At 36.9% G+C, this 27,351-nt stretch overlaps 1 protein-coding gene across 1 annotated transcript; it reads left to right on the top strand.

Annotated features, from left to right (window-relative positions):
- Nucleotides 2,263–27,351, top strand: LOC109225698. The gene is made up of 23 exons (XM_019390454.1): nucleotides 2,263–2,371; nucleotides 2,493–2,823; nucleotides 3,984–4,127; nucleotides 5,380–5,462; nucleotides 5,584–5,698; nucleotides 7,373–7,464; nucleotides 8,702–8,756; nucleotides 8,849–8,970; nucleotides 9,054–9,167; nucleotides 10,197–10,393; nucleotides 10,611–10,741; nucleotides 12,139–12,199; nucleotides 12,300–12,370; nucleotides 13,687–13,736; nucleotides 13,805–13,970; nucleotides 14,114–14,238; nucleotides 14,317–14,661; nucleotides 14,740–14,806; nucleotides 16,150–16,788; nucleotides 16,893–17,303; nucleotides 17,493–17,544; nucleotides 21,795–21,944; nucleotides 26,592–27,351. Exons 1-23 carry the CDS (start codon nucleotides 2,327–2,329, stop codon nucleotides 27,157–27,159), a joined length of 4,134 nt encoding a protein of 1,377 aa, XP_019245999.1. The 5' UTR covers nucleotides 2,263–2,326; the 3' UTR covers nucleotides 27,160–27,351.

Below are 27,351 nucleotides of genomic sequence, written 5' to 3'. Positions count from 1 at the left end.
TTTGATACAATATAGTGCACAATATTGTAAAAGATTGTGAGGATCGGACCTGTAGTCCAGGCACCTGGAGATGCCATGCCATTTAAATGCAAGGTATAACCTATATGACGCATTTGATTAAGTCTATATGAAGATCCCTGAAGGATTTAAAATGCTTGAAGCATATAATTCAAAGTCTCATAAAATATACTCGATTAGATTATAAAGATCTTTGTACGGTTTAAAGCAATCTGGGCATATGTGGTATTATCGCCTCAGTGAATATTTGCTAAAAGAAAGTTACATATATGTGTCCACATATTCAGAGTTTGATATACTTGTTGTTATGTTGATGACATAAATCTTGTGGGAACTCCAGAAGAGCTCCAAAAGACAATTGAATATCTTAAGAAAGAATTTGAGGTGAAAGATCTTGAAAAGACAAAACTTTATCTTGGTCTGCAAATTGAACATTTAGCGGACATGGTCTTTATCCATCAATCTGCCTATACAGAAAGGATCTTAAAACACTTTTACATGGACAAAGCGCACCCATTGAGTACACCAATGGTTGTTCGATCACTTAAAGTGGATAAGGATTTGTTCCGACCTCCAGAAGAGGATGAGGAACTCCTTGGTCTCGAAGTACCCTATCTCAGTGAAATTGGTGCACTAATGTATCTTGCTAATGCTACAAGGCCTGACATAGCATTTTCTATTAATTTACTAGCAAGATATAGTTCTTCTCCTACGCGAATTAAGGATCCGTTCTTACCTCCAGAAGAGGATGATGAACTCCTTAGTCCAAATATACCCAAGTCTCTGCACTGTACTCTTTTTCCCTTGCTCGGGTTTTTTTCCACTGGGTTTTTGCTGGTAAGGTTTTTAATGAGGCAGCTTACAATGTATATTATTAGTGTACTCTTTTTCCTTGACCAGGATTTTTTTCCCAGAGGATTTTTCCTAGTAAGGTTTTAACGAGACACCTAATAATGAACATCTAATGGGGAGTGCTTTGAAAATATTATTGTGGATTCTCCGCTGTAGATATTCTTCCTGAAGAAGATTATCCATTTAGTACTCCATTGAAGTTTTCTACAAGCAGTTGATGCAGGCAGGTTGCAAGGAACTCAATGAAATGACTTGTAGCAGCTTCTTGATTTGATGAGATTAATTTAAATCGATCTGAAATAGTGGTGGATAATATTCTCTACAAATTTAACTTTTGAGAAGATGGTATACAAGATTGGAATGCGGAGACTCGAATATTTGAAACAAGGTTTTCATCAGGGGGAGTAAAATACGCGATGTACTCTTTTTTTCTTACTAAGGTTTTTTTCCCACGGGGTTTTCCTTATAGGTTTTTAATGAGGCACCTAGTAATGCGTATTATGAAATACGTGTACTCTTTTTCCTTCACTAGGATTTTTTTCACGGAATTTTTCCTAGTAAGGTTTTAATGAGGCAGATTATCTTTTAATGAACATCCAAGGGGGAGTGTTATAAATATATATTATATTATGGATGTTCATTTAGTACTCCGTTGTAAATAAGCTTCCTGAAGAAGCTTATCCATATGGGACTCCGCCGTAAATATGTTTATCTATTTAGTACTTTATTGGAAATAAGCCTCCTGAAGAAGCTTATATTTTCGGTACTCGGTTATGGATAAACATTACCCACGGTAGAAGATTATCCATACCGGGTACAATAAGCTTATCCTTTCGATACTCCGTTATAGATAAACATTACCCCGGTAGAAGATTATCCATACCGGGTACAATAAACTTATCCTTTCGATACTCCGTTATGGATAAATATTACCCCCGGTAGAAGATTATCCATACCTGGTACAAATAAGCTTATCCTTTCGGTACTCCATTATGGATAAACATTACCCTAGTTGAAGATTATCTATATATGGTACAGTATCAGCTTACACCAGCTTACAGCAGCTTGCTTTCTTCAAAGGAGATTTCAGTTTATTATGTACATGAATTTGAAGTTGAATAATAAATCTCTCTCTACTTGTCTTCGATTTCTTTACTTTAAAGTCTTTATTTTATAACACATGTTACAATTTACAATTTTGAAGAATTATTTTTGACAACTTTCATAAGTATAAATTTAAACCAATGTTGAAATTCAATTTTACACGTTGATTTAATATTTTAATACTTTAATGTTGTTTTCTCAAAATATAATATGCTTACAAAATAGAAGGAATTTTTCTGAAAACATTGGGGAAAATACCCTGGCGCTATTTTCCAGTTTCCCTCATTCAAAGTGCCCTTATAAGTTTCCCTCCTTCAGTTCCTTCTCCATTACACTGTTCTCCATTCCCCAAATGCCTTCTTCTTCCACAGTTATCCACACAATCGACGACGACGACGTACTCTCTCTCTCTCTCTCTCTCTCTCTCTCTCTCTCTCTCTCTGTGTGTGTGTGTGTGTGTGTGTGTGTGTGTGTTTCCTTTGTTTTCAACTACTAACCCTCATGCTATTTTCCTACAGGAATTTGATTGGGACTTAGCGGTGAAAGAAATCGATGGGGCTTTAGAAGCAACAGCAATTTCCAACAGACCATTTTCTTCTAATTTTGCTTCTACTTCTCATTCAAATCACCAAATTAAGGAAACCCATAAATACCCTTTTGCTCCTTCTTCTTCTTCTAGACAATCCACACTTGATAAATTCTTCCAAAATTCCACCAAACAGGACAATCGAAACGAGCTCGGACAAAAGAACGAAGATGATTTTGAATCTTGTGGCCCCAGTGAATCATCTCATGGGCCTAGTGATGTTAAGATTGATCCGGAGGCTGCAAAAACTTGGATTTTCCCAGGTTCCTTTTTCACTTTTCTTTTTGTTATACTTCATCATTATCCTCCAGACCCCACTAGTGGGATTCTACTAGGTTGTTGTTGTTGTTCATCAATATTCTGTTTTAATTTATCTATTTTTAGACATTAATGTTCTCTAGAAGTCATAAAGTGCCAGCATTTACAAGTGTTTTGCTTTATGTTTCACGGATTCTTCATTTGACTTGATGTACATGTCACAAATGAGATACTGTAATATTTATCATTCCAATTAAAATAAACTTAGATAAAAGCTGAATGTGTTTGTACTCATCGCAGACGTAGATTTGGCAGTTAGTTGTTGATTGGGCTTTTTAAGAATTAGTAAATACTCTCTACGTTCCAATTTACGCGAAGAAAGAAGATTTTTGAAACTTGTGGTCTAAATTAAACCATAGATATCTGTGCGGCTAAAAATCATCTCATTAAGGATAAAATGAGAAGTGTATTGTTAGATTGTTTCTAAATATAGAATCGTGTCATTCTTTTTGGACAAACTAAAAAGGAAATACCATCACATACATTGGGACGGTGGGAGTACCATTTGTTGTGACCCAAGGGGATGACAGAGTGGTTTAGGTGTACAAGTACAACTTGGAGATCCCATGTTCGAATCTTAACTATAATACTCAGTAGTATTTTTTCATCCATGCTGAGCAGGTTGACTTGCCAACTGTGCTTGTGGGCTGTAGTAGGCTGCCAAATGAATTAGTCGAGGCCCATATATGTTGGTCGAGCCCTACGATTATCAAAAGAAAGGAAAAAAGAGAAAAACCATGTATTATATTTGATCTTGGTTAATCTATAGTTATCCTTATACCAAAACATAGCAATGTGGGAGAAGGTGAAAATTATTGTATGTTGCTTTTGAGAAATAATTATAATTTTGTTAGTGAAGTGCTACTGCATTTTTCTTCTTCTTTCCTTTTAAGACCTTTTTGTTAAATTTTAAGCATGCTATCTCTGTTCTCTAACATGATATTTAAGCAAATGGCCAATATTGACGAGTTATGCTGCTTGAATGAAACTTTTGCATGGATAGTCATAAGGTCTATGATGTAACTGTCACTATCTTTTAGATAAAGCATTGTAGTAGTTTCTTTGAATGAAGACTCATGTTCAGTTAACTTTATTTTTCCTGCAGTCAATTTTGATCGTCGTGATTATCAATTTTCTATCATCCAGACTGCTCTTTTTAGCAATACCTTAGTGGCATTACCCACAGGTCTTGGGAAGACATTTATTGCTGCTGTTGTAATGTATAATTATTTCAGATGGTTTCCAGAAGGTAATGCAGTGCTACATCTATCGTATTTCTTGTTCTTTTAAACTTGTCACATACTATTTCCGGTAACTAGTCTCGTCATGTCTCCACATCGAAGAGCTAGTTTTTGAGAAGCAAGATTAATCTCAGCTGAATCTGCTGAAATTTTGAGCTATAAAAAATGACAAGTAGGTGCTTTGAACATAGGAATTTACTACCCCCATCCCAATAAACTCAACCTAAATTAACCTCTACATTTATGTAGAGTAAAATGTCGAATAAACTGGGAAGTTTAAATAATGGTTTAAATTGTGAAATGGTTAGTCAGTAGCGTGTCATTGGTACTTTGCTTTTCTCTTATACTCATTGGGCAGTTCAGATGGACTTCAACCTTCTATCCCAACCAAACTCAAAAGGGGTGAGATGGCGATTCATTTTCTGCCCCCAGTGAGATGGGAGGTAGTGAGCCCCTAGTCTGTTGCTGGTAGATCTAATGGGATACTGGACATGAAAAATCCAAGCCCGGAGAAATGCATGGCTCCTTGGCGGTTCATGGGATGGATGTTCGCATTCTCCCTCATGATCTAGCACTACCTCGTTCATCCAGATGCCAAATGAAGTTGAACAAGTGTGATATGAGTAGTTCTATAGCAGACTTAGGTCTCCATGCTTTCTCTTCCCTCTGTCCTCTTTTTCTTGATGTCATCTTTTACAATTTCAACTCTCTTGCACCCTGTATAACAAAGAACAAAAAGATTTGTTTTGAAATATGTGTTAAGAACTTAACATGCAAAAATCCCCACGGATACCAAACATCCACTGCTATATGCAGCAAAAGAGCAAGCTAATAAAGTCATGATATATATACATCACAATGAACCTCGAGCATTTTGATTCAGAGACTTCAATTGTTAAGCTCTTACCATTGCGAATGATCATTTTGATTTAAATGGACCTCTGTCAGCAGCTAATTCTACTTGTTATATTTTGCTTTGACTTTTCATCGTATTGTTCATAGTTCTTGTATTTTGAGTGCACATCTTATGCTAATAACTGTGAAATATTATGCAGCAACATTATTGGGCTAGATACTTCATTTTATGCATTTTCAAGTTTGTGAACAAAGGAAATTTTGTTTTGAGTTTTAAGATGCCTGAATCCTGATGAGCCCTTCACTTACTAATGATGGTCCTATATATATATATATATATCGGCTGAGAAGATAGTTTAATCCAAACCTTTGGATTAACTGTTCTGGATGGTGTCCCAATGGCAGGGAAAATTGTTTTTGCAGCTCCTTCACGCCCACTTGTTTTGCAGCAGGTGGAAGCATTGCATAAGTTTGTAGATATTCCACAAGTAAGCTAGAAGTTTGTTCTGTTTTCTATTATTTCTAAGTTGTTTTTCTAATCCTGTGTCCTAAAAGAGCAAATGTACTGTTATTTATATTTTAAGACATTTGTTACTAAATTGATTACAGGAGTGCACAATTGATCTGACAGGTCAAACAAATCCGTCGAGAAGAGCGAGCTTATGGAAAGAGAGACGAGTTTTCTTTGTTACTCCACAAGTGCTGGAGAAGGATATACATTCTGGTGACGTTCTTCACTCTGGTGCTGATACAATTTTAAAAGTGATTTATAGTTTTCGCGTTTTCAAGAGATTCAAGGTTTACCCCTTCCACATGATTTGTGCTTTCATGAGAGGAAATAGAACTTAACTGCGGTGACCTATTTGAATTTCTGGATGTGAATGTACATGCTAGAGGAAAGTGTCACTTATATTTGTATGATTGGATCACTTTTGGGTCAACAACCGTAATCACTCTTAACAGAGGTGTTGAAAGCGCGTCTAAAACTGAATTTATATAATTTGTATTTTTTGACATACTTTTGGAGGTATTTTCACTTAATAACTCTACACTTTCTGTAGATAATAGCTATTTAACTAACACTGTGATTACGCCTTTCTTGTTTTGAAGAAAAATCAGATGTAATTATTTACCAGAAGCTTGAGGACACTATTATATTAAGCATTCTAGGTTCGAACAAGAATGAATATAGGTTAATGCTTGGCCCAAACAGAATTATTCTGCTTAGATACTATCTAAATATGCAAAAAGAACACGTAGAAGAGGCATCAGACATTGAAGCTGTTAAGCTGCAATAAGTTTAAGTATGTTTACTTGACAATAACCACTTTGAGCATATCTCGTTTAGGTTTGATAACGCACAAAAATTTGTTATTTGCTTCACGGCTTTTAACAGTTTAATAACTGCTTGAATGACCCTGGCAAAAGGGGGATGAATGACCCTAGCAACAATGATCATAACGGTATGTCTTAGGGAATGGGGGATGGATATTGTTTGTTTTTTGGAGACAAAATGGAAAAGGTGACAAATGGTGTTGTGAGGAGTATTTGGGGTGGAAAGTGGGTGAAATATGATGCTATCTCATCTAGGGTGTTCGCAAGGGGATACTTTTATTATGGGATGAGAAAAAAAAATGTAAGTTATGGAAACTAAGAAAGGTGAGTTATGTATATCATTGAGATTTCGAAATTATTGGAATGTGGTGAAGTGGGATTTCAGGGGAGTGTATGGTCCTAGGGAGGGCTCGGAGGCGGTATTTTGGGAAGAGATGAATACTATATTGGAGAGTGGGACATTCCATGGTTGGTGGGTATGTTGCTCGGACTCTCCAAAAGTGTTGCCGCACCCGTGTCGGATCCTCCAAAAATGCGCTAAATTTGGAGGATCCGACACGCACCCAACAATATTTTTGAAGAGTCCAAGTAACATAGAATTCTCAATACTATCTGATAGCCGGGGGAGGGAAGGGGAGCATAGCCGGGAGAGGGAGGGGGAGTAGGGGGTTTACGAGGGCTATGGAGGAGTTTTTGGAGTTTATCGATAACCAGTTTCTTGTTTACCTTCCTTTGACAGTTGCCAGATTCACTCAGTCTAGATCGGAAGACTCTTTTTCTAGATCAAGACTTGACAGATTCTTGGTGTCCAATTTTTGGGATGAGATGAATCTAGGGCTGGGCATATATCGAGTATAACCGATAGCCCGAACCGATAAAATGCTATTGGGTTATCGATATTGGGTTATTGGGTAAATAATTCGATAACGGTTTAATACTAGAGGTTGCATGCACATTTGAATGTATTTCCTTTTGATTAAGAGAATTGTAAACCTCATAACTTTGAAATTTCCATTCTTAGACCATATTGAACGTTTATGAAATTATATCTGTAAAATCACAGGAATATGCTTCATGAGACATCTAGTTTGCTTGGTAATCGACGAGGCTCATCGCGCAAGTGGAAATTACTCTTATTGTGTAGTAGCTCGCCAGGTTTGTCATTCAGTTTGTTTTTATGTCCTAGCTTTCTGATATGATTCTTAATGTGTCTGTCAACATGAGACTATTTTGGAACTTTATGAGTTGCTTTGCCACGTGAATTTAACCTGGTACCTGTTTATAGTTGTTCTCTCCTTTCAGTTGATAATCAGTATATCTAAAAAAAGCTATATACTGGGAAATATGTTCAATATTCTCTCTGTGTGGACTATTTACTATTTAGAGATGCATGCGATACCTATTCTTCGGGAGGTGAGAGAAAGAGAAAGGTGATCACCGGCTCCCTTTTTTGATGTTTCACCCTTTCACCGCATGCAAGCTTCTAAAATCTGGACAGTTTATCAACAATTTGGAATTCTGCACCTCCACAAGTAATTATTACAATGATGTGGAGCAGCATGAATCCTTTTTTAATAGAAAGAGGAAATCAGAAAATCTGAAGTCCTCGATGTAACTTTTTAGCAAGTACAGTAGTTTTATTCATGAATTACACCACCAAGATGGTACTTTCTGAGTAAAATAGTATCATGGATTTGATTCCTCAAGTGTGGATGAAATAAAGGAGATGCAGTATGATTCTATGTCGGTTGCGAGAGACATTTTACACCAAGATTTTCGATAGGGTAATCACCCAGGTACTCGGAGTATAGAAAATCAAGAAGACAAATATATAGATATTCAAGAGTATGGGACCAAAAAGTTCATCACGCTCCCAAAATGTAAAATAAAACTTTGAAAACATCTATACATCAAACTTGTGAACTACTGTGACAGTTGCTCTATTTGGTCGAATCTGTCATTGTGATAACTGAAAGAAAGGAATTGCGGAAATAATTTAGTTGCTTTTTTGCTTTATGTAGAAGTTGAAACCCATTGTTGGTCTAGTGCCAGCTTTACATACCTAATTCAGCATTCTACGTCAGATTCTTGTTCTGCCTTTTCCCTGCTAAAGTCAAATCCGTGGCCCACTCCTTGGTGCATTTCTAACTGGGCAGGCTTCTCTTAGTTCCAAGTGTAAATGCTTATTTTATTTTTTCAAGCTCCATTATGATGTACATTTTTAATCCGGTGTCCAAATATAAGGGAAACATTTAGAGGTAGTATTAGACTATTAGATTTATCATGCCATTTCCTGTTAAGCTTTCTATAAAATATGTCGAATTTCCATATCAATTCCTCAATTTATCTCCATTTGGTTGGTGAAAATTCAACTTTTTTGATTTATTTGTAGTTGATGGCATGTAATGTCCAAGTCAGGATATTAGCATTAACTGCAACACCTGGGTGTAAGTTACTAATTATCTGCTGGACTTTGTTGGAATTTAAATTGGTTTCATGTCTTATGTCACCCTTCTTACTGGGATCTTCCATATGTCAGCTAAACGGCAGGCAGTTCAGAACGTGATCGATAACTTGCAAATATCAACACTTGAATATCGAAATGAAACTGACCCAGATGTGCTCCCATATGTGCATGCTCGAAAGATTGAACAGATAACGGTCTAAATATATCTCCCTTGGGCTCTTTGCTGAACCTTTTTTTCCGTTGTTTATGTTCAAAAATTTTCAAATCATGCTTTCAGGTTCCCATGGGCAAAGATGCTGATGAAGTTGGTGAACTCCTCTTGAAAGTCATATGCCCATTAGTGAATCGGCTTAATGCATATGGACTACTACTGAATAGAGACTACCGGACAGTATGGCTACTATTACTTGAAAATTCTTTAGATGTTTTCTTTTGATTATGATGTAGTTGTTTGCTACATTTTTGGGGATGTGCTGTTCTGACTAGTCAGTCAGCGAAGTTCAGGTATAGGATAGTTGTTCAATGAAGTCTGTCATTATCCTCTTTCCACGCTTTCTTCCTATTTTTGTTCTGGTTATGTTTTTCTTACGCATTTGCATTTCTCAGTGGACTATAGTGATACAATCTATTGTTGAAGAGATGCTAATGCCTCCATGTGGCTCCTATCCTGCAAGATTTAAAAAAATTGTTTGATACTAAGGCCCGTATAGTGTACTTTGGCATAGTTAGTAGCTGCGAAAGTAAAATGTCTATTTTATTTTGTTAAAGAGATGAAAATAAAATTTGACGTTCTAAATTTGATTTAATGTCATTAGTTAGTAGTGCATAATTGCCAAAAAAATTTAATTGTGAATTTCTGTCTTAACAATCCTGATATCTTTTGTTCTTAATGTCTTCTCATCACTAAATTCAAATGTTAGGGGCGTGTAAGCTCTAGTGTCAGATTGTATTAGTATAATTCTAGAGGTTTCTACTCTATACAGATAAGGACCACTTTCAATCTGTGAAATAATTAGATCATTAGTAACATATAAGACAAGGGGTCCTATATACTCTTTAAGCAAAATCACGTTTACACAAAGACGTTGAGAATACATTGGAGGAGCAGGGGTTAGTATTTGGATAGTAAAATTGAACTATTGGTTTGCTGGTTTATTATGTTTTCCAATTTCTGAAGATTATACAGTCTTTTATTCTTCTAGGGGCTTGACAAATCATGGCAACCATGTTCATATATACATATGGGATGAGCTCTTCTTCTATTTCAGCTATTTCATGTTACTGTTGCCACTACTACTTAAATTGGAACGCACAATTACTAGGTTCTATATATACACACTTGTTCTTTGTTTTTAATCTTTTATGTAAGTCTATATATATACTTGATTCTTAAGGTTTGTTTGTCTTGTCCAATTTACAGTTAAGCCCGCACCAAGTACTTGAATCACGGTCAAGATTTCGTGAAGCTCCACCTCAAAATTTACCTCAAGTGAAGTTTCAAGATATTGACGGATTACATGGAGTTCTTGTAACACTTTACCATTTACTGAAACTGCTCTCGAGCCATGGGATAAAATCTACATGTGAGATGCTTGAAGAAAAGCTGCAAACCAATAAGTGGGTTTTTTACAATAGCATCCTCCTAATAACATACCGCCCCAATGTATTTCTTATATAATGTGACGTGATTCCATTGACCAACTGCATCCAAGATATTATCATATACGTGTTGTGCAGTTATTTTCACCAGTTTTGTACAACTTCTACCTCTTCTTTCTGAATGGTTTAACAAAATTTCTTGTCCGTTTTCTTAATATGTACGTGTCATTTACAGGTTATTTGGACGACATATGAGCAGAAATGAAATTCTTTTGAAAGCAAAGCATTTAATGCAGCAAGTTGTATCTCATGGTGCTCCTAGTCCTAAGTTATCAAAAATGCTGGAAATACTCACCAATCATTTCAGTATGTTACACATCGCAGTGTTCTGTTTGTTTAAGTATTTGTTCATTTTAATTGTTCAATGAGCACCCTGTTTGTCCATACATGCACACAAAATGGCTTTGAAGCTTGTTTTAATGGGTTTCCGGTTCATATTTAGGTATCATTTTTATAAATGAAATTTGATTTTCATCAATAGGTTCGGGAGTTTGGGTATGACATTTGATTTTTTTATTTCTGCAAATTGATTTAGGAAGCTTGTTGGAAGTTGTATATTTTTCCATGTCATAGTAACCGCAATAGAAAGAGGCAAATCTAGTGACAGACACATAATCAACTATTATCCTTCGAGTTTTTGGAGAGTTATGAGCTAGTTTCATTGTTTCTAGTTAAGCTTTTGTTACTTCTTTGGCATATTTTTCAAACTTAACTTTGTTGTTTAGTTCTAGGGAATTCTAGGTGGGCTAGTAGTAGTACATTCTTCCTCCATTTCCCTCTTTCACAAAGCCAACATTTTAACTTGTTTCTTTTGTTACAGTCTTGGCTGTTCGTAAAATTGTTGAACCATGTCAACAAAAGATAAACCCCAAACACGTTTGGGACTGAGGTGTAGTTGTTGTTTTATGTCATCAAAAGATAAACGTTGTCTGCTGATAACTTTGTTCCCTGAGCGGGAGTCTTAAGGTCGCCAAAACAAACATAGAAGAAATTTAGGCCATAGATCTATGATTTTGTAATAATTCTTTAATGAACATTGATTTTCACGTTAAAAGACGAACCGTGAATGTCTTATGCACATGTTTTGGTGGGGTATCAGCTTCCGGGGTATATTTGCCCACTAGAAAATGACAAACCAAAGTCAAGTTGACTAACAGAAGTGAATATGAAGCATTATTGTTTGCTATTGTGGATTTGAAGTTCATTTGTAGCTTATGGTGCAAACTAGAGTACAGTCAAATATTGGCTAGCGATTTATATTTGGAATGCAGCGAATAGGTATCTCACTCAACCTTTTCTGAGTGGGCTCTAAGTTAGCAAGAGGAAATGTCATTTCAAGTGCAAATTGTCAATTGACAGAGATTGGCTTTAGTCTATGCTATTGAAAAGTGTGGGGTCCTTGTAATATCAGATACTAAGTAACTAATAGTTTTATAATGTTATTACCAATTCGCGGACCTTATCTTTCATAGTCCTTCTTCATATCGTCAACTGTAGTTCTAGGGCTTCTACCTCCTTAAATTTGATAGAAGATGTAGTTTTTTATGATGCTGGAATTTATCATAATCAAGCCGATGGTAGTTAATTATTTAGCATTTTCTTTTATCTTTTTCATAATTTCTCGTTTGGACTCTGGACTTGCTCATAGTAAATATAGCACTCCTGTTTTCGTATTTTCTTTGATATTTGTCCATCTGTTGCAGATAACAATGATCCTAAAAGTTCAAGGGTTATCGTTTTCTCAAATTTTAGACAAAGTGTCAGGTGAAGCCTACATCAGATCCATTCTCACGCTTCAATTACTTGATTGCAGCAGTTGGATTCTTTTTACTTTTGAATTCTGAAGGCCTGATTTTGGTTGCAGTGACATTTTGCTTGCTTTGAGGAGTTTACCAGATTTTGTTAAAGCTACTGAGTTCATTGGCCAAAGCTCAGGTATCCCTGCCCTACACATTTCAGTGGATCAACTTCCTACTGCATTGGTACTTCATCTTTTTCTTCGTTAGACAACGGATATTTCCTCTTCGAAAAATGCTGTCAGACTGTTCATGTCAATAACGTTAAGAGGTGGAGTGGTAATTTCTCCTTATGTGTTTGTTATTATTACCATGTCTGCTGGAATTCAAGGTTTTACATAGCAGTGGCTGCTATTTTTGATGGTATCAGTTGGTCTTCTATCATAATTACAATTTTCTAAACATCTGCTCTAAAGTACCACATATATTTATTGCCATTTTCCTGTGTGCTACAAGGTACTACATGTTAGAACTGCATCTTTTGGTAGTGGTGTGAGCTTTGGTGCAAGGCCCACAACCAATATGCTTGAGCTACAGAATTTAAGAATGAGTCCTCTAAGCTTGCTGATACAGCTATGCAGTATAACTAATTCACTTTCCCTCCCCTTCAAAACAGAATAGTAACAGAATGACGTTATACGCTGCCGGAATGCATGATGTAGCCAAAATAAGCTATGATAAGTGTGAGCGAAATTTAATTTCTGTGCTTTAATCTTTATGACAAAGTTTGTAGCCTCAGTGTTGTAAAAGGCTCACTTGAGATGCGTTTAGTGCCGAAGTTAGGTGACGCTCAGATAGGGTCCTTCGGTACAGGGACCGAGGTACTAAGGCAAATGCCTAATAGCCCATGGATCGTCTTTAAGAGGGCAGCACTAGATGATAAGTATCTGGCGATGTTATTATATTAATTGTTAACAAAACGTTATGAACGAATTTTTTAGTGATTAGGTATATAAGAAATTAGAAATTTAGTATCGGAAAACAAGTCGGAAAATTGCATTTTTACATCTAAATCATATGGTTGACAGTATTTTACTTCATATATTTCTCTTAATTATAGTTTTTTCGATTCTTTTGTTCAAGTAAATTGTTTTGTCTTTAATGATTTTTTGTGTGCATAACACACACACACACATATTCCTCATTAGGCCCTTGGTCGCAAGCCCATGCTTTAATTGCACTTTACGCTTAAAGCTCCATCAAAGCCTTTGCGCTTTTCTGTGCTTTTTGCCTTTGACAACTCTTGTTTCCTGTTTCTGGTGCTCATATCTCGTTTACCATGTGAAACACTTATTATCTTCAGTCCTCAGACTGGTTTCGCAATGGTAGTCTCATCACTAAACTGGAGGAAGAATATCTTCATATTTTTATTTTATAGTTCTTACTTATTTCTTTCATTTTTAGTTCTAAGGATCAGCAGTTCTCATAGTATTATTTCATGAACTTCCTTTGCAGGCAAAGCATCAAAAGGCCAATCACAAAAGAATCAACAGGCTGTTTTGGAGGTAATTCTTTTGCTCTCCCTTATTGTCACTAGACAATCGACCTTGCTTGAGTTGACTTTTTCATGTAGAAATTTCGGACTGGCGAATACAATGTCATTGTTGCAACATCAATTGGTGAAGAAGGTCTGGATATCATGGAAGTAGATCTTGTCATATGCTTTGATGCTAACATATCACCTTTGAGAATGATTCAGCGCATGGGCAGAACTGGAAGGAAACATGAAGGACGAGTTGATATCCTTTTCATCTTGTTAGGATTTTCCTTTTCTTCTTTTGAAATTCTTTAAGACCAAACTTTTTTCTCTGTACTTGCATATTCAGTTCCTGGAACCCAGTTTTTGTTTTTATTTCAATAGATTTCCTTAATGAAGTTCTACTAGTTTTAGCTCACGAAGGAAGAGAGTTAAAAGGTTACTTGCAAAAGCAAACAAGCGGCAAGGCCATTATCAAAGACATGAGAAATGGGGGAATTCGCTTTTCATTTTATTCCAGTCCAAGGATGGTACATCATATCAACAGATTTTCTCATCAACTTCAAGGAAACTATACGTTCTTAAGTCTTTATATTTGTCTATTGTAGATTCCACATATTTTTAAACCAAAAGTCCAGTTCCTCAAGCTATCAATTCCACAGTTTGTTCCTCGTGGAAAGAACATAAAAGATGCTAACCCTATTCAAGTGTCTGCATTGCTGAACAAATTAAGTGATGAAGAAGCAAACTTGCTTGCGAAATATTTCAATTTTACTGGTCAGGAGACTCGGGACGCGTGGAGACCATCACTTATTGCCTTCCGTCATTCTCAGGCATTTCCTTCCAAAGTGCACAGAGTGGCGCATTCATTTAGAACAGTGATGCTAATAGATGCCATGCAACATTTGCAAGAAATATCTTTTCCTCGAGATATCAAAGCTTCTATCAATGAGGTTCTTGTGCTGATATTTGCTTAATTTTATTATTTGTAGAATAACTGAAAATTGAATCACTTCTCTTTGATGGCTCAGGATGAAACTTTTGAAAATTTATCTATGAAAGTTGAAGCCACCAAACCATGTGAAGAAAATCTGAAAGGTAACATATACACATACTCTATAGCTTCATCACCAAAACTATCAGCATTTTGAACATTTTACTGATTGATGTTTGATAATCTATTACTTCACTGGCTCTACATTACCACCGAGTCTGACTGAAATTATATGTTCTTTTCATTAAATGGAATTCATATTCAACGGTTCAATTTAGTACAAATAATGCCGTGATATGTTAATTTGTCTTCCATATGACGTCTTTTCAAAAATTTTACTCCAGTTTTACATGGCGCAGCAGATTATCTCCAGCCAATTTCAATATAACAGCACTTTGTTGTCTTAGTATCCATTATAATTTAATGGATACATGGAAAAGATGGAGGTTGCACTTTTGTTATTTATGCCAATAAAATAAAGACAGATTTCTTCTAGCGAAAGCTTCTGCCCCCAACACCACCCCCCACCCCCCAAAAAAAATTATTCTGACTTATGGTGCCAGTATGGAGAAGAATTTTGGTCCAGTCTGCACTATCTGTTCGATCACAATTTTACATATTCCATTTAAGCCTGGGGTTAATTTCAGTGTACGAAACATTGAAATTATTCAACCTATTGCTTGCGTTTTATCCATTTTATCTACGAATTAACATTAACTTCCAAAAGCATTTTATGTCTGTTCGCATATCTGTTTTTTTTTTTGCAAAGGTGGTTGTGATTATCCTCTTCAATCCACTTATAAATAAAAGTATTCTCTTCAACCTACTTATAAAAAAGGATATCTTCAATCCTCTCATAGACTAGCTCGGGGAATCTTAGTAGCTTAGTTGGTTGGCTACCTGAACTTTCACCTTGTTGGTGAGAGTTCGATTTCCCACCTTGTAATCCCTCCCTATTTCCCTTTCCCCTACCATGTAACAAAAAAAATAAAATTCCAGCTCTTCTTTTGTTCCTCGATTATTTAGAATCTGGTTCTGGTGCTATAATGATCTTTAACACATGAAATATTGCTATTAACTAGCTGGCTGTGCTTCATTGTCCATGCATAGTCCATGTCTGTAATATGTTAAGGCGTTATCAAAACAGCTGAAGCTACCATTGGTATGTTTTCATGAACAAGCTCATGTTTCTCTTTGCTGGGTGAATTAGAGGTAAGAAGGCCAAATAACACTGAAAAACTATGCTAATTTTTCCTTGATCCTGCTTCTTATAATTTTAAGAGCATTGTTTATTTTCTGATGTTTTCTACATCAAACAAAAGAAAATAGAAGAGAAACAAGAATAGTCCAGAAAAAGAATTCAGATGTATGTTGTACTTTAATGTTACCATTCTCAAAAAAAAGATGTATGTTGTACTCATAGCTAATATTATTCAGATTCATACAGGCTGTTCTGCTGAAGATGACTGTAAAACAGAACAACAGAAGGAGTCTGTACCCCTGCAAAGTCCAAATAGTAAAAAGACGCTTTTACTGGACATATTTCAAGGGGAAAGCTCTCATGCACATGCCTTCCTATTTGGCTCGGAATTTGTAAGTGTTGATGATCAGGGGAGGGTTATAGTCTCATCTGTTGCCCAACTTTTTGTAAAAGAAACTTTGGTTTCTAAGTTTACAAGCACCAGATTATTTGAAAAGTTCAACCTGCCAGAAGAAGATTCCCTTCATGGTAAGGTTTCAGCGAATGAGCTGGAGGAAAAGACTGATGGAGTAAAAGACATTTCTGCTACTCAGACAAGTGCAGAAACAATTAATTTGGAAGCATCAAGAGTCTGTGTGTCTAATGCACAGCAACAGAAGATATTTGATCTCTGCGAGAAGAATTTTCAAAGTCCAGATCACAAGGTAAAACCAGAAGGTAAGAGCATCAGTGAGAGTCTGGAAGTTCAAATTTGTGGGACGCCAATAGTAGATGATGAGCCAGACAAAGAGTTTGGAGATATGGAGCTTAGTCCACGTCTAACCAACTTTAGTGATGTCGAGTTTGTCCCGGAATCTCCTATAACTGAATCTCCTATAACTGATGGTCTCTTTCTTTTCCTTACACAAAGTCTTTTATGGAACTATGCACTTATTTTTTTTTTACAGTATCTTTTTGTTACTGTAAAAGTTTTATCTTTTCTTTTGCAGGGGTATTGCAGGATAAAGGTGCACAGTTCATGGTTAAAGACCTTGTTTCAACACCAAAAGAATCGTCAGAACAGAATGAAAAGACTGCAGGTGGCATTAGCACCTTTGGAAAAGATAATGCAATGTCAACTCCTATACAAAACATTCAGAGTAATGAACCGAGAAGTTGCAAGTACACTTGTCTAATTGCTGAAGATAATCAAACTCCTATGGCAAAATTATCAAGCAAAACCTCTAGCAAAGACTGGCAACTTGGCTCTACAGACAAATCAGAGAGCATTGGACAAAAACCGAAGTTTAGAAGATTGCGCAAACACGGTCCAGACAAGCAAAACACTGGTACTTCCCGAAAACGAACAGCTCCTTGTGGCACTGACAGTCATACTGGTTTCAAGCATGGAAGAGCTATAGGTAACTTGGATGCTTTACTTTTCTAGCAAAAAAAGTAACTTGGATGCTTTACTTTTCAATGCTAGAGGGTTTCAATTAGCTATTAATTTTCCTACAACCTTTTAAAGGATTTTGTATTCTATGTCATTTGGGAAGTATGTTTATGTTGATAAAAAAAATGGATATTGATGTATCTGCTATTGCCATCAGGTGAGAAACGGCAGCCAAACATTGTGACAGACTTCATTGAAGAGGAAGCTGAGTAAGTTCATTCTTAGAGAACTGGAAATCTCATGCTCCTATTAATTGCTAGTTAGCTCACTTCATGAAATAAACACATAGATGGATTGCATAGTCAATATGCTGGCCTTGCTGGTGGTAGTACTCGACCATGGTATAATCTGGTACTATAAGTTGTATTGTCTTCGTTTGATTTCACCGAGGAGCAATGGAACATAATTGAAATTGTTCTTTATCTCTATTCTACTCATATAATCTCTACTCGATCCCTGGTGGTTGAGGTAGTAAATTAAAGTAGTTAAATATAGCAAGCTAGTCAATTCTTTCGTATTTCACTCTTCATAAGAATGGGGTACTTAGCTGTTTCGTTCTTTCTGAGTCGTGGGGGTGTGAAAAACTGAAGTCTCAATTGAAATCTTGAGCTCTTTGCTCCTCTTCTTTGTTTATTGTGTCTCTACAGGGCATTCCTTTCTTTTATGTCTTATTCCTCCCTCAGTCTCATAATACTTTTCCCAGTTTTGTCTTTTTCCCTATCTGACTGTTGTTCACTCTGGAAGAGGGAGATGTAGAAGTTCCTCAAATATCATAGGGAAAAAGTAAGTTTCTAACAACAGATCTTAAGATAAGTAGCACATAAGGATATTGAGAAGTATATTACTCCCCCTGAAAAATTGCATGAAATTCTTAACCTGTGCAGGAGATATTGTTTAGAATGAAACTGAGATATTCTTCTATCCTACCTACTATTGATTAGCTACTATCCAAGTACTCAAAGGAAAGTATGGTTAGCAATTTCCTGAGGTATCATCGAGATTCTGCACCTGCACTCAGTGCATGATTTATGGGTTATGGCTATCATGCCTTGTGTCAACAAGACTGCATAAATTATGGGTTAATGGGATACATATAGTGTCAACAAGTACTTATCTTCCGTTCTTCTGACTTGCTAGAATACTATTACGGGCAATATGGCCCTCAAATACGTAATAGCATTTGTTAGTTTTGGTATCGGAATAGTATGTTTTATTCTTTCAAAGAGTACACATTTATAGGAGAAAACAAATCAATAAAAAGGAAATAATCTTTTGATTCCAGACAAAGGGGTATTTCTAATCTAATCTAATCCCTAAAAATCTGAAACTTTCCTAACTTAGCTTATCTTGATCCTATATGATCAATAATCAGATAATACAAATTGACATTTCTGATTTGATTTGATCATATATAATCATAATCAGATATTACAAATCAACACTCCCCCTCAAGCTGGCATGTAGATATCTGACATGCCTAACTTGCTTACAAGACTTTCAAATCTTGGTTTAAACAACCCCTTAGTAAAAATATCTGATGTCTGTTGATCAGTTGGCACAAATGACAAGCACAGGCTTCCTTCTTCGAGTTTCTCCTTGATGAAATGCCTATCCACCTCAATATGTTTTGTTTTATCATGTTGAATGGATTGTGGGCAATGTTTATGGCAGCTTTATTGTCACAATCTTCTAAGCTCCTCCATCATTTTTTAAGCCAAATCATCTCACAGATTCCATGAGCCATAGGTTTGTACTCTGCTTCACTGCCAATACCATGTTTATCAGGTAACCCAGTTCTTTTTTATTTTGACTCATTCCCTCATTATTGCAAAACAAATCATCTTCTACAAACTTCTCTCCTCGAAGATGAGTGCCAAGAAAAAGTTGAGATTCAAAAAAAAGTAACATCCATAGTAACCACAATTTTCTTTGTATTCGTATCATAACACTTATACCCTTTCTGATTTGGAGCATAGCCTATAAAAACACATTTTCTTGCACGAGGTTCTAGTTTGCTCATATTATGATCATGGTTGTGAACGAAAGCACTACACCCAAACACGTTAATGGCAATTCAGTAGTTAGCCTAGATATAGTAAATTTATCTTTGAATAGGCTAAAGGGAATTCTAAAACTAAGAGCTTTAGATGGCATCCTATTTATCAAATAGGTGGTTGTCAAAAGAGCTTCTTCCCATAAATATTGTGGAACTCTAGTAGTAAACAATAGGGCTCTAGTTACTTCCAATAAATGTTTATTCTTTCTCTCGACAACCCCATTTTGTTGGGGCGTATCAGGGCATGAACTTTGATGAATTATTCCTTTATTTAAAAAAAAAAGTTCCTAATTACTCATTAAAAAACTCCCTGCCATTATCACTCCTAAAGATATGGGTTTTCTCTTGAAATTATGTTTCAATCATAGCATAAAAAATCTCGAATACATTTTTTACCTCTATTTTTTCTTTTAAATGATAAACCCAGCTTAGCCTAGTGTGATCATCAATAAAACTCACAAACCATCGTTTTCCATTATTTGTCAAAACCCTAGATGGTCCCCAAACATCACTATGGATAAGCTTAAATGGTTTGGTGGCATGATATTTATGAGAGGGAAAAATAGAACGTATGTTTTGCCATTTTACAAAATTCACACTGAAACAAAAGCTTTAAATAATAAAAACTAGGATGACCAAGCCTATAATGCCAAAGCATAACCTTATTCTCAATAAAAATGGAGTTCAAACAAATAGAATTTTTGTTTACTGAATTGTTTCCATCCTCCAGAAAATAGAGACCTCCAGACATTTTAGCACTGCCAACATCCTCCCCGAGACCTTGTTATGAAATTCACAAGAAACCGAGTCAAATAAACAACAACAACAGCAAACCCAGTAGTTTCCCACCAGTGTGGTCTGGGAAGGGTAAGATGTACGCAACCTTAACCCTACCCCTAGAAGGTAGAGAGACTGTTTCTGATAGACCTCAGCTAGAGAACGACTGAAAAAGAAAAGGTAATCATAACAACTAGGAATAACAACAAGATGAAATAAGATCGAATCCAAGAATGCAGTCAAACTCTAGGTAGTAATAGCCATCTATGAATAAAAGATATCATACTAACACTAATGCTAGCGAACTGAGTAAGACAAAGAGAAACGCTCGACTACCTACGAACCTTCTACCCTAATCTTTGACCTCCGCACCCTCCTGTCTAGGGCCATGTCCTCAGTCAGCTCCAGCTGCGCTATGTCCTGCCTAATAACCTCTCCCCAAGACTTCTTAGGCCTACCTCTACCCCTCGTGCTACCCACCGAGGCTAACCGCTCGCACCTTCTAACTGGGGCTTCTATACTTCTCCTCTTAGCATGCCCGAACCATCTCAACCTCGCGTCCCGCATCTTATCCTCCGGGGGCCACTCCCACCTTTTCCCGAATAACTTCATTCCTAATCTTATCCAACCGGGTATGCCCACACATCCACCTCAACATCCTTATCTCAACTACTTTTAGCTTCTGGGTATGAGAGTTCTTGACCGGCCAACAGTGCTCCATACAACATAGTCGGTCTAACTACAACCTTGTAGAACTTACCTTTAAGTCTCAGCGGCACATTCTTATCACACAAGTGCTGTAAACAAATGGGAAAAAGAATTATTGTGGTGACTTATAATATGAACAGCCTTGGAACGTGGTTTTCAGGGTGTAAGATATTAAAGCTGTAAAAGACAGACAGGAACTCGCAGTATTGATGAAGTAAATGTGATGTTGCTCCAGAGGTAACCTCAGAAGACAACTTATGATTGGTGATAGGTTTTCACCATCATCATCTTTGATGAACAGACAGACAGCCCGAGACCTCTATTTCAAGTTCATTACTGCAACCTGTCAGAAAACCTTTCCTTTTCCTTTGTGATTTATTTAGTTTTTATTTTATCATCCTAGACACATGCATTCTAGAATTAGGGGTAGAGCTTCAAACTTGTTTTTTAGGGAATAGGGAGTGGAAACGGGGCGTCCTGATAACGTTTCTTACACCAAATTTATGTTTGCGCATTCCTCTATTCATCCCCTATACTTTTCCACAATTTTGTTTTGTGCTCTGAAAGTTTTCATAAATACTAATATGCCCTTTTACTTTACAGAAAGGAAAAGAAAGAGTAGTGTTAAAACATAATTTTTCTACACGACTAAGATGCACCAGAACATGCAACAGGGCTAGTGTTACATCTTAGATTATGAAAAAGATTGCATAATTAATGGCGCAATTGACATGTCCAATGCCCATTGAGTTTGTTCTGCAGCCCATTGATGTTTAGAGTATCCTTACTGCAATTAATGGCCCAGAACAAAATAACCATCATAGATCGGTTACTAGTCAAATTTTCATACTTATAATGAATTTCATCTGCCTCATGCAATTCTCCTGATATGCTTCTAAAATAATGGTTCTTACACAGGGTGTCTTCAGAAGTTTCAGTATCCGATGATGAGGAGGATAAGCAGGATTACAGTTCATATGATGATAGTTTCATTGATGACAAGATAAATCCAACAGCGGCAGATAGTCAAGCCGAGGCTGGTGAAGTTGATATGATAGCGATATACAGGTTTTTATTAAGTTTATCTCTTTATTTTCTGTTTCGTTTTACACGTTTTCTCCCTTTTTTGGATGTTTTTAGTATTGATTTCTTTGAAAATTTAAAGTGATATAGTATCCGCTCTTCATTTTTGGGAGCGAAACTGTCCTATTTTGAACTAAAATGGTGTTATCTGATCATTAGATTTAAACAAACAAATCAATGTAAGAATATTAGGGGGCGAATGCATGATGAGACTAGGCATCTCGTATGACCGACTTTCAAAATAGCTTAACTACAAGTAAATGGAAATGGAACAAGCTCAGTTGAAAGGTCAGGTTATTCAATGTGTGCAGTTTCTACCTGCATGGGACTGATGTCCCTGCGCTCTGTATTGGAACATAATTTCTTGTACTCAAGTTATAAATAATTTGCAGTTCTTGCTTCAGAATTACGAAGAGATTATAAGCACTGATGTCTTTGTGCTTAAGAACATATCAGCAACATGGACTTCAATGAAACAAAACACTTCAATATGTGAAGTTTTGAAGTGATGTGGCGACGAACTTCTTGGCTGAAATTTATAATTTGATAGCTGGTGATAAAGTACTCAAACTTCAATCTGACATTCTCTATCATCAGCATTTCTCGGGGATTCTTGTAGTTTCGCTAGAAATTTAATGATGCTCATAATGGTTTTGGTTCAGAAATCTGAAGTGCAACAACAACAACAACAACAACAAACCCAGTGTAATCCCACAAGTAGGGTTTGGGGAGGGTAGTGTGTATGTAGACCTACTCCTACCTGATGAAGGTAGAGAGACTGTTTTCGATAGATCCTCGGCTCAAGAAAAGGAAAAAAAAGGAAGCAGTAGCAACAAACATTAACAACAACAAAATGATAAGATAACTGAAGCAAACAAAACAACAGATAGTAATAGATATCTAAGCATAGGATAATACAAGAATAGTACTAATACTACCGGTAAGGATATGATAAACTCTCGACTACCGACCAACTTTTTACCCTAATTCTCGACTTCTACACCTTCCTATCAAGGATTATGTACTCGATAAGTGAAGCATCACCATGTCCTGCTTAATCACCTCTTCTTAGTACTTCTTTGGCCTACCTCTATCTCTCCTCAGACTCATCATGGTCAGCCTCTCACAACTTCTAATAGGGGCATCTATGCTTATCCTTTTCACGTGCTCGAACTATCACAACCTCGATTTTCGCATTTTGTCCTCCACGGGGGGCCACTCCCACCTTGTCCCGAATAACTTCATTTCTATTCTCATCTCCTGGTATGCCCACATATCCATTTTAGCATCCTCGTTTCTGCTACTTTCTTCTTCTGGACATGAGAGCTCTTGATTGACCAACTCTTAGCCCATATAATATAAGCGCTCTAACTACCACTTAGTAGAACTTGCCCTTAAGTCTTGGTGGCACATTCTTATCACACAAAATACTAGATGCGAGCCTCCATTTCATCCATCCCGTTCCAATATGATGTGTGATATCCTCGTCAATCTCCCCGTCCCCTTGAATTGCAAATCCAAGATACTTGAAACTACCTCTCTTGGGGATGATTTGTGTATCAAGCTTCACGTCTACGTCCGCTTCATAAGTCCCATCACTGAACTTGGATTCCAAGTATTCTGTTTTGGTCCTGCTTAACTTGAAACCTTTAGACTCTAGGGTCTATCTCCAAAGCTCCAACCATGCGTTAACCCCACCTCGCATCTCGTCAATCAGTACTATGTCATATGCGAATAACATGCACCATGGCACCTCCCCTTGAATATGTCGCATCAACACATCCATCGCCAAGGCAAATAAAAACGGGCTAAGAGCTGATCCTTGGTACAACCCCATCATAACTGAGAAGTGTTTCGAGTCCCCTCTCACAATCCTCACCGGGTCTTAGCACCTCATACATGTCCTTAATCATCCTAGTGTACATTACCGGCACATGGCTAACCTCCAGACATCTCCATAAAACCTCTCTCTGGACTTTGTCGTAAGCTTTTTTCAAGGTTAATGAATACCATATACAAGTCATCCTTCCTCTCCCTATACTGCGCCACCAATCTCCTCACAAGATGAATGATTTTCGTAGTCGATCGCCCCAACATGAATCCGACTGGTTCTCGGAAATAGACACACTTCTCGTCATCCTCACTTCCACCACCTTCTCCCAAGCTTTCATATTGACTCAACAACTTGATACCTTATAGTTGTTGCAATTTTAGATATCACCCTTGTTCTATTATCCATTCTTCGGGCATCTTCTTCATCCTGAAAATGACATTAAATAACTTGGTAAGCCATTCCAATCCTGCTCGGCCGCATTCCTCTAAAATTTTATATAGGGATTTTGTCTGGCTCAATTGCTCTACCTCTGCTCATCTTACGCATCGTCCCCATTGTTGTAAATAGCGAGCGCTACAGCGCTAAAAGCATGTAGCGACACGAGGCGAGATAGTGTCGTCATTTCTGGGCTGTTGCGATGTGAAGAAGAAAAGCGAGTGCCGAGAGGCGCTGCGATGCGAGGCGTCGCTATTTGAAAATAACGGAAGAAAAGGCAGCGATTTTTACTAAAACACAAAATTAGGGCTTGGGTTTCACTTCTTACGAGCAGCGACCAATTCTTCTCCTTCAGCGACAAAATTAGGGCTTGGGTTTCACATCTTCTCCTTCTTCTTCCATCATCAGCCATCAGCAACCACTTCAGGTATGTTACTTTCTTTTCTTTTCTTCTTCTTCTCCTTTCTTCTTCTACTTTCTTCTTCTTCTTCTTCTATTTCAGCTCTGGTCGACCACCATTGCTGTCTTCTTCTTTTTTCTTTTTCTTCTTCTTTCTTCAGTGATTGCTGTTTTTCTTCTTCTTTCAGCTCTGTTTTCTTCTCTTTCAGCTCTGTTTTTCTTTCTTCCATCATCTCTTTCAGCTCTGTTTTTCTTCTTCTTGTTTGCTCTGTTTTTCTTCTTCTTTCTTTCTTTCTTTGCTTTGTTTCTCGACCAGAGCTTTATTTTATTTTTGGGTTCTGTTTTTGGACATCGAGCAGAGGCAGTAGCTCTGTTGTTTCTTTCTTCTTCTTCTTTCTTTCTTTCTTTCTTTCTTTCTTTCTTTGCTCTGTATATGTTGTTTGCTCTCATTTGTTGCTCTGTTTTTTCAATTATATAATAGATGTTGCTTGTTTTAGAGTTTAGACTATTGGACTTTAGTTTATGATTCTACTATGAGTCTATGACTATCTATTGAGTCTTTAATTTTTGAATGATATATTTATTAATATATTATTGTTATTGAGTTTTTAGTTATATGTATATTATATTTTATGTTTTTGTATAAATTGTCGCTTCACATAAAAAAGGCGAGCGCTTCGCTGCGCCCCTCTCGCCTCAGTGAAGCGAGCCCTCGTCGCTATTTGTCGCCGCACACTATCCAAAACACTGATCGTCCTCTCTATTTCCTAAATCTTAATACGCCTACAATGTCCAAAATCTCGCCGATTCTCGGAGTGCTTTGACTCACCAAGCACAATGCTCCTGTCTCTCTCCTCGTTCAATAGTTTATGGAAGCATGTCTGTCATCTTCGTCTAATATGTGCCTCTTCCACCGATACTTTGCCTTCTTTGTCTTTGATGCACTTCACTTGGTTCGAGTCACAGGTCTTCCTCTCCCTCATCTTTGCTAACCTAAACAGTTTCTTGTCCTCGCCTTTGCCCCTAAGCTCCTCATACAGAAGTCTCCTCATACAGAAGTCCAAATGCTGCAATTTTAGCCGTCGTAATTGCTATCTTCGCCTCTTTCTTTGCTTTCTTATACGACTTCCTATTCGTCCTCTTCTTCTCCTTATCTATGCTTTCCATTCAAATACGCCGCTTTCTTGGCTTCCGCTTTTCCTTGGACCTCCCCATTCCACCATCAGTCCCCTTTGTGTCCACCAGAATATCCCTTCTTGATCCTAACACCGCTCTAGCCGCTTCCCTAATTACTAAATTTAATGACTAAACTGATTATTTCATTTGGCTGTTCTGGATGAGAGCGAATACGCAACACTTAGAAAAAGTGATGATTTAAATAGCTAGGCTAAAATCTAGGACTAGAAAAATCATTCAGATTTGCTTAATCATAATCCACCTTAATTTGAAGGTAATGGCACCTGAAACATGTATCATGTTAGGAAGCAAAACTATGTTCACACGGATACAGGGGCATGAGCTCGATATCTGACTTTGGTTAGAGAAGATTTTGTGACTCAAGAAAGCTTGGATGCTGATTCTTTATGTTTTAAACTGTTAATTGCACTCCATGATATATTTGTGCATATATGTACTGAATCTTCAGCTATACATATATCATTTCTTGTCCTTCCCTCTTCTTGAATGTTGTAAACTGAAGAAAGAGAAAAGATCAATCTATTTCAGATGGAGCAAATGCGTCTGATCATTCATGCGAAGTGCTTTAAATGTTGTGAAGAATTAACGAATATCTTCTTTTAGCACTTTCTTGAATGTTACATTAAGTTGCTTCATTATTGACAAAGTACCATTTTTATCAGGGAGATAGATTCCCTTTTAGTAATATTTTCATGAAGTCATAGATCATCTGATGATCACGGCTGCATTGCCTTGATTTCTGGACCTAAGCCAATCTTTAATCACAGGCGTTCATTGCTCACTCAGTCACCAATTCCAAACCTTTCAAACGATTATACTCCTGATTCTGAGGTTCCAACTAGCAGAACAGATGAAAGCAAGAGCTCATCTGCAACAGCAAATCATCACATACCTCAAACTGACCCAAAGTCAATAACGAGAAATTCCTTGAACTTTCAGCAAAGTATTAATAGAATTGCACCAGAAGCAGTACCATGCTCAACCACTTGCTCTTTGAGAGAAAACGATAGCAAGTTAGAGAGCCGGAAAAGAAAGTTAAGCTATTATCAGGCAACTTCACTGCCCGTTGTCAATTTACACGACGAGTTCTCTCTTCATTCTAAAGCTGTTGGTGTAAACTCACATCTTTTGGAAGAAGCAGCAAAGAATGAAGTTGGTGATCCATTTGATGATGACCAGTTCTTTCAAAGTATCGATCTTGATGCAATGGAAGCAGAGGCTGCTAGAATTCTTAGAAATAAATCACAGTCCTTGGTTCGGAATACAGTGAATTCAATACCTATTACACAAATTCCTGATGGCGGAAACTCTCCTTCATTTGATCTGGGAATTTAGTTTTTTTGTCTCGATTGTTAAGTTGGTGTTACAGCTCGAATGATCAGTTATATAAAGGGAAAAGAAATTATTTATTATCCGCATCATTTAATAGTTACAGGAAAGCCAGTCGTGACGCAAATGAGGCGTATGTAAATGCAAGGAATATGGGAACATTTTGCTGTATATAATTTCAAAGATATTGTTTCCCTA

This window comes from Nicotiana attenuata, chromosome 5 (genome assembly GCF_001879085.1).
Source record: "Nicotiana attenuata strain UT chromosome 5, NIATTr2, whole genome shotgun sequence".
Lineage (NCBI taxonomy): Eukaryota > Viridiplantae > Streptophyta > Magnoliopsida > Solanales > Solanaceae > Nicotiana > Nicotiana attenuata.
Note: the sequence above shows the minus strand (reverse complement) of the source record. Positions and strands in the feature narration are given on the sequence as shown.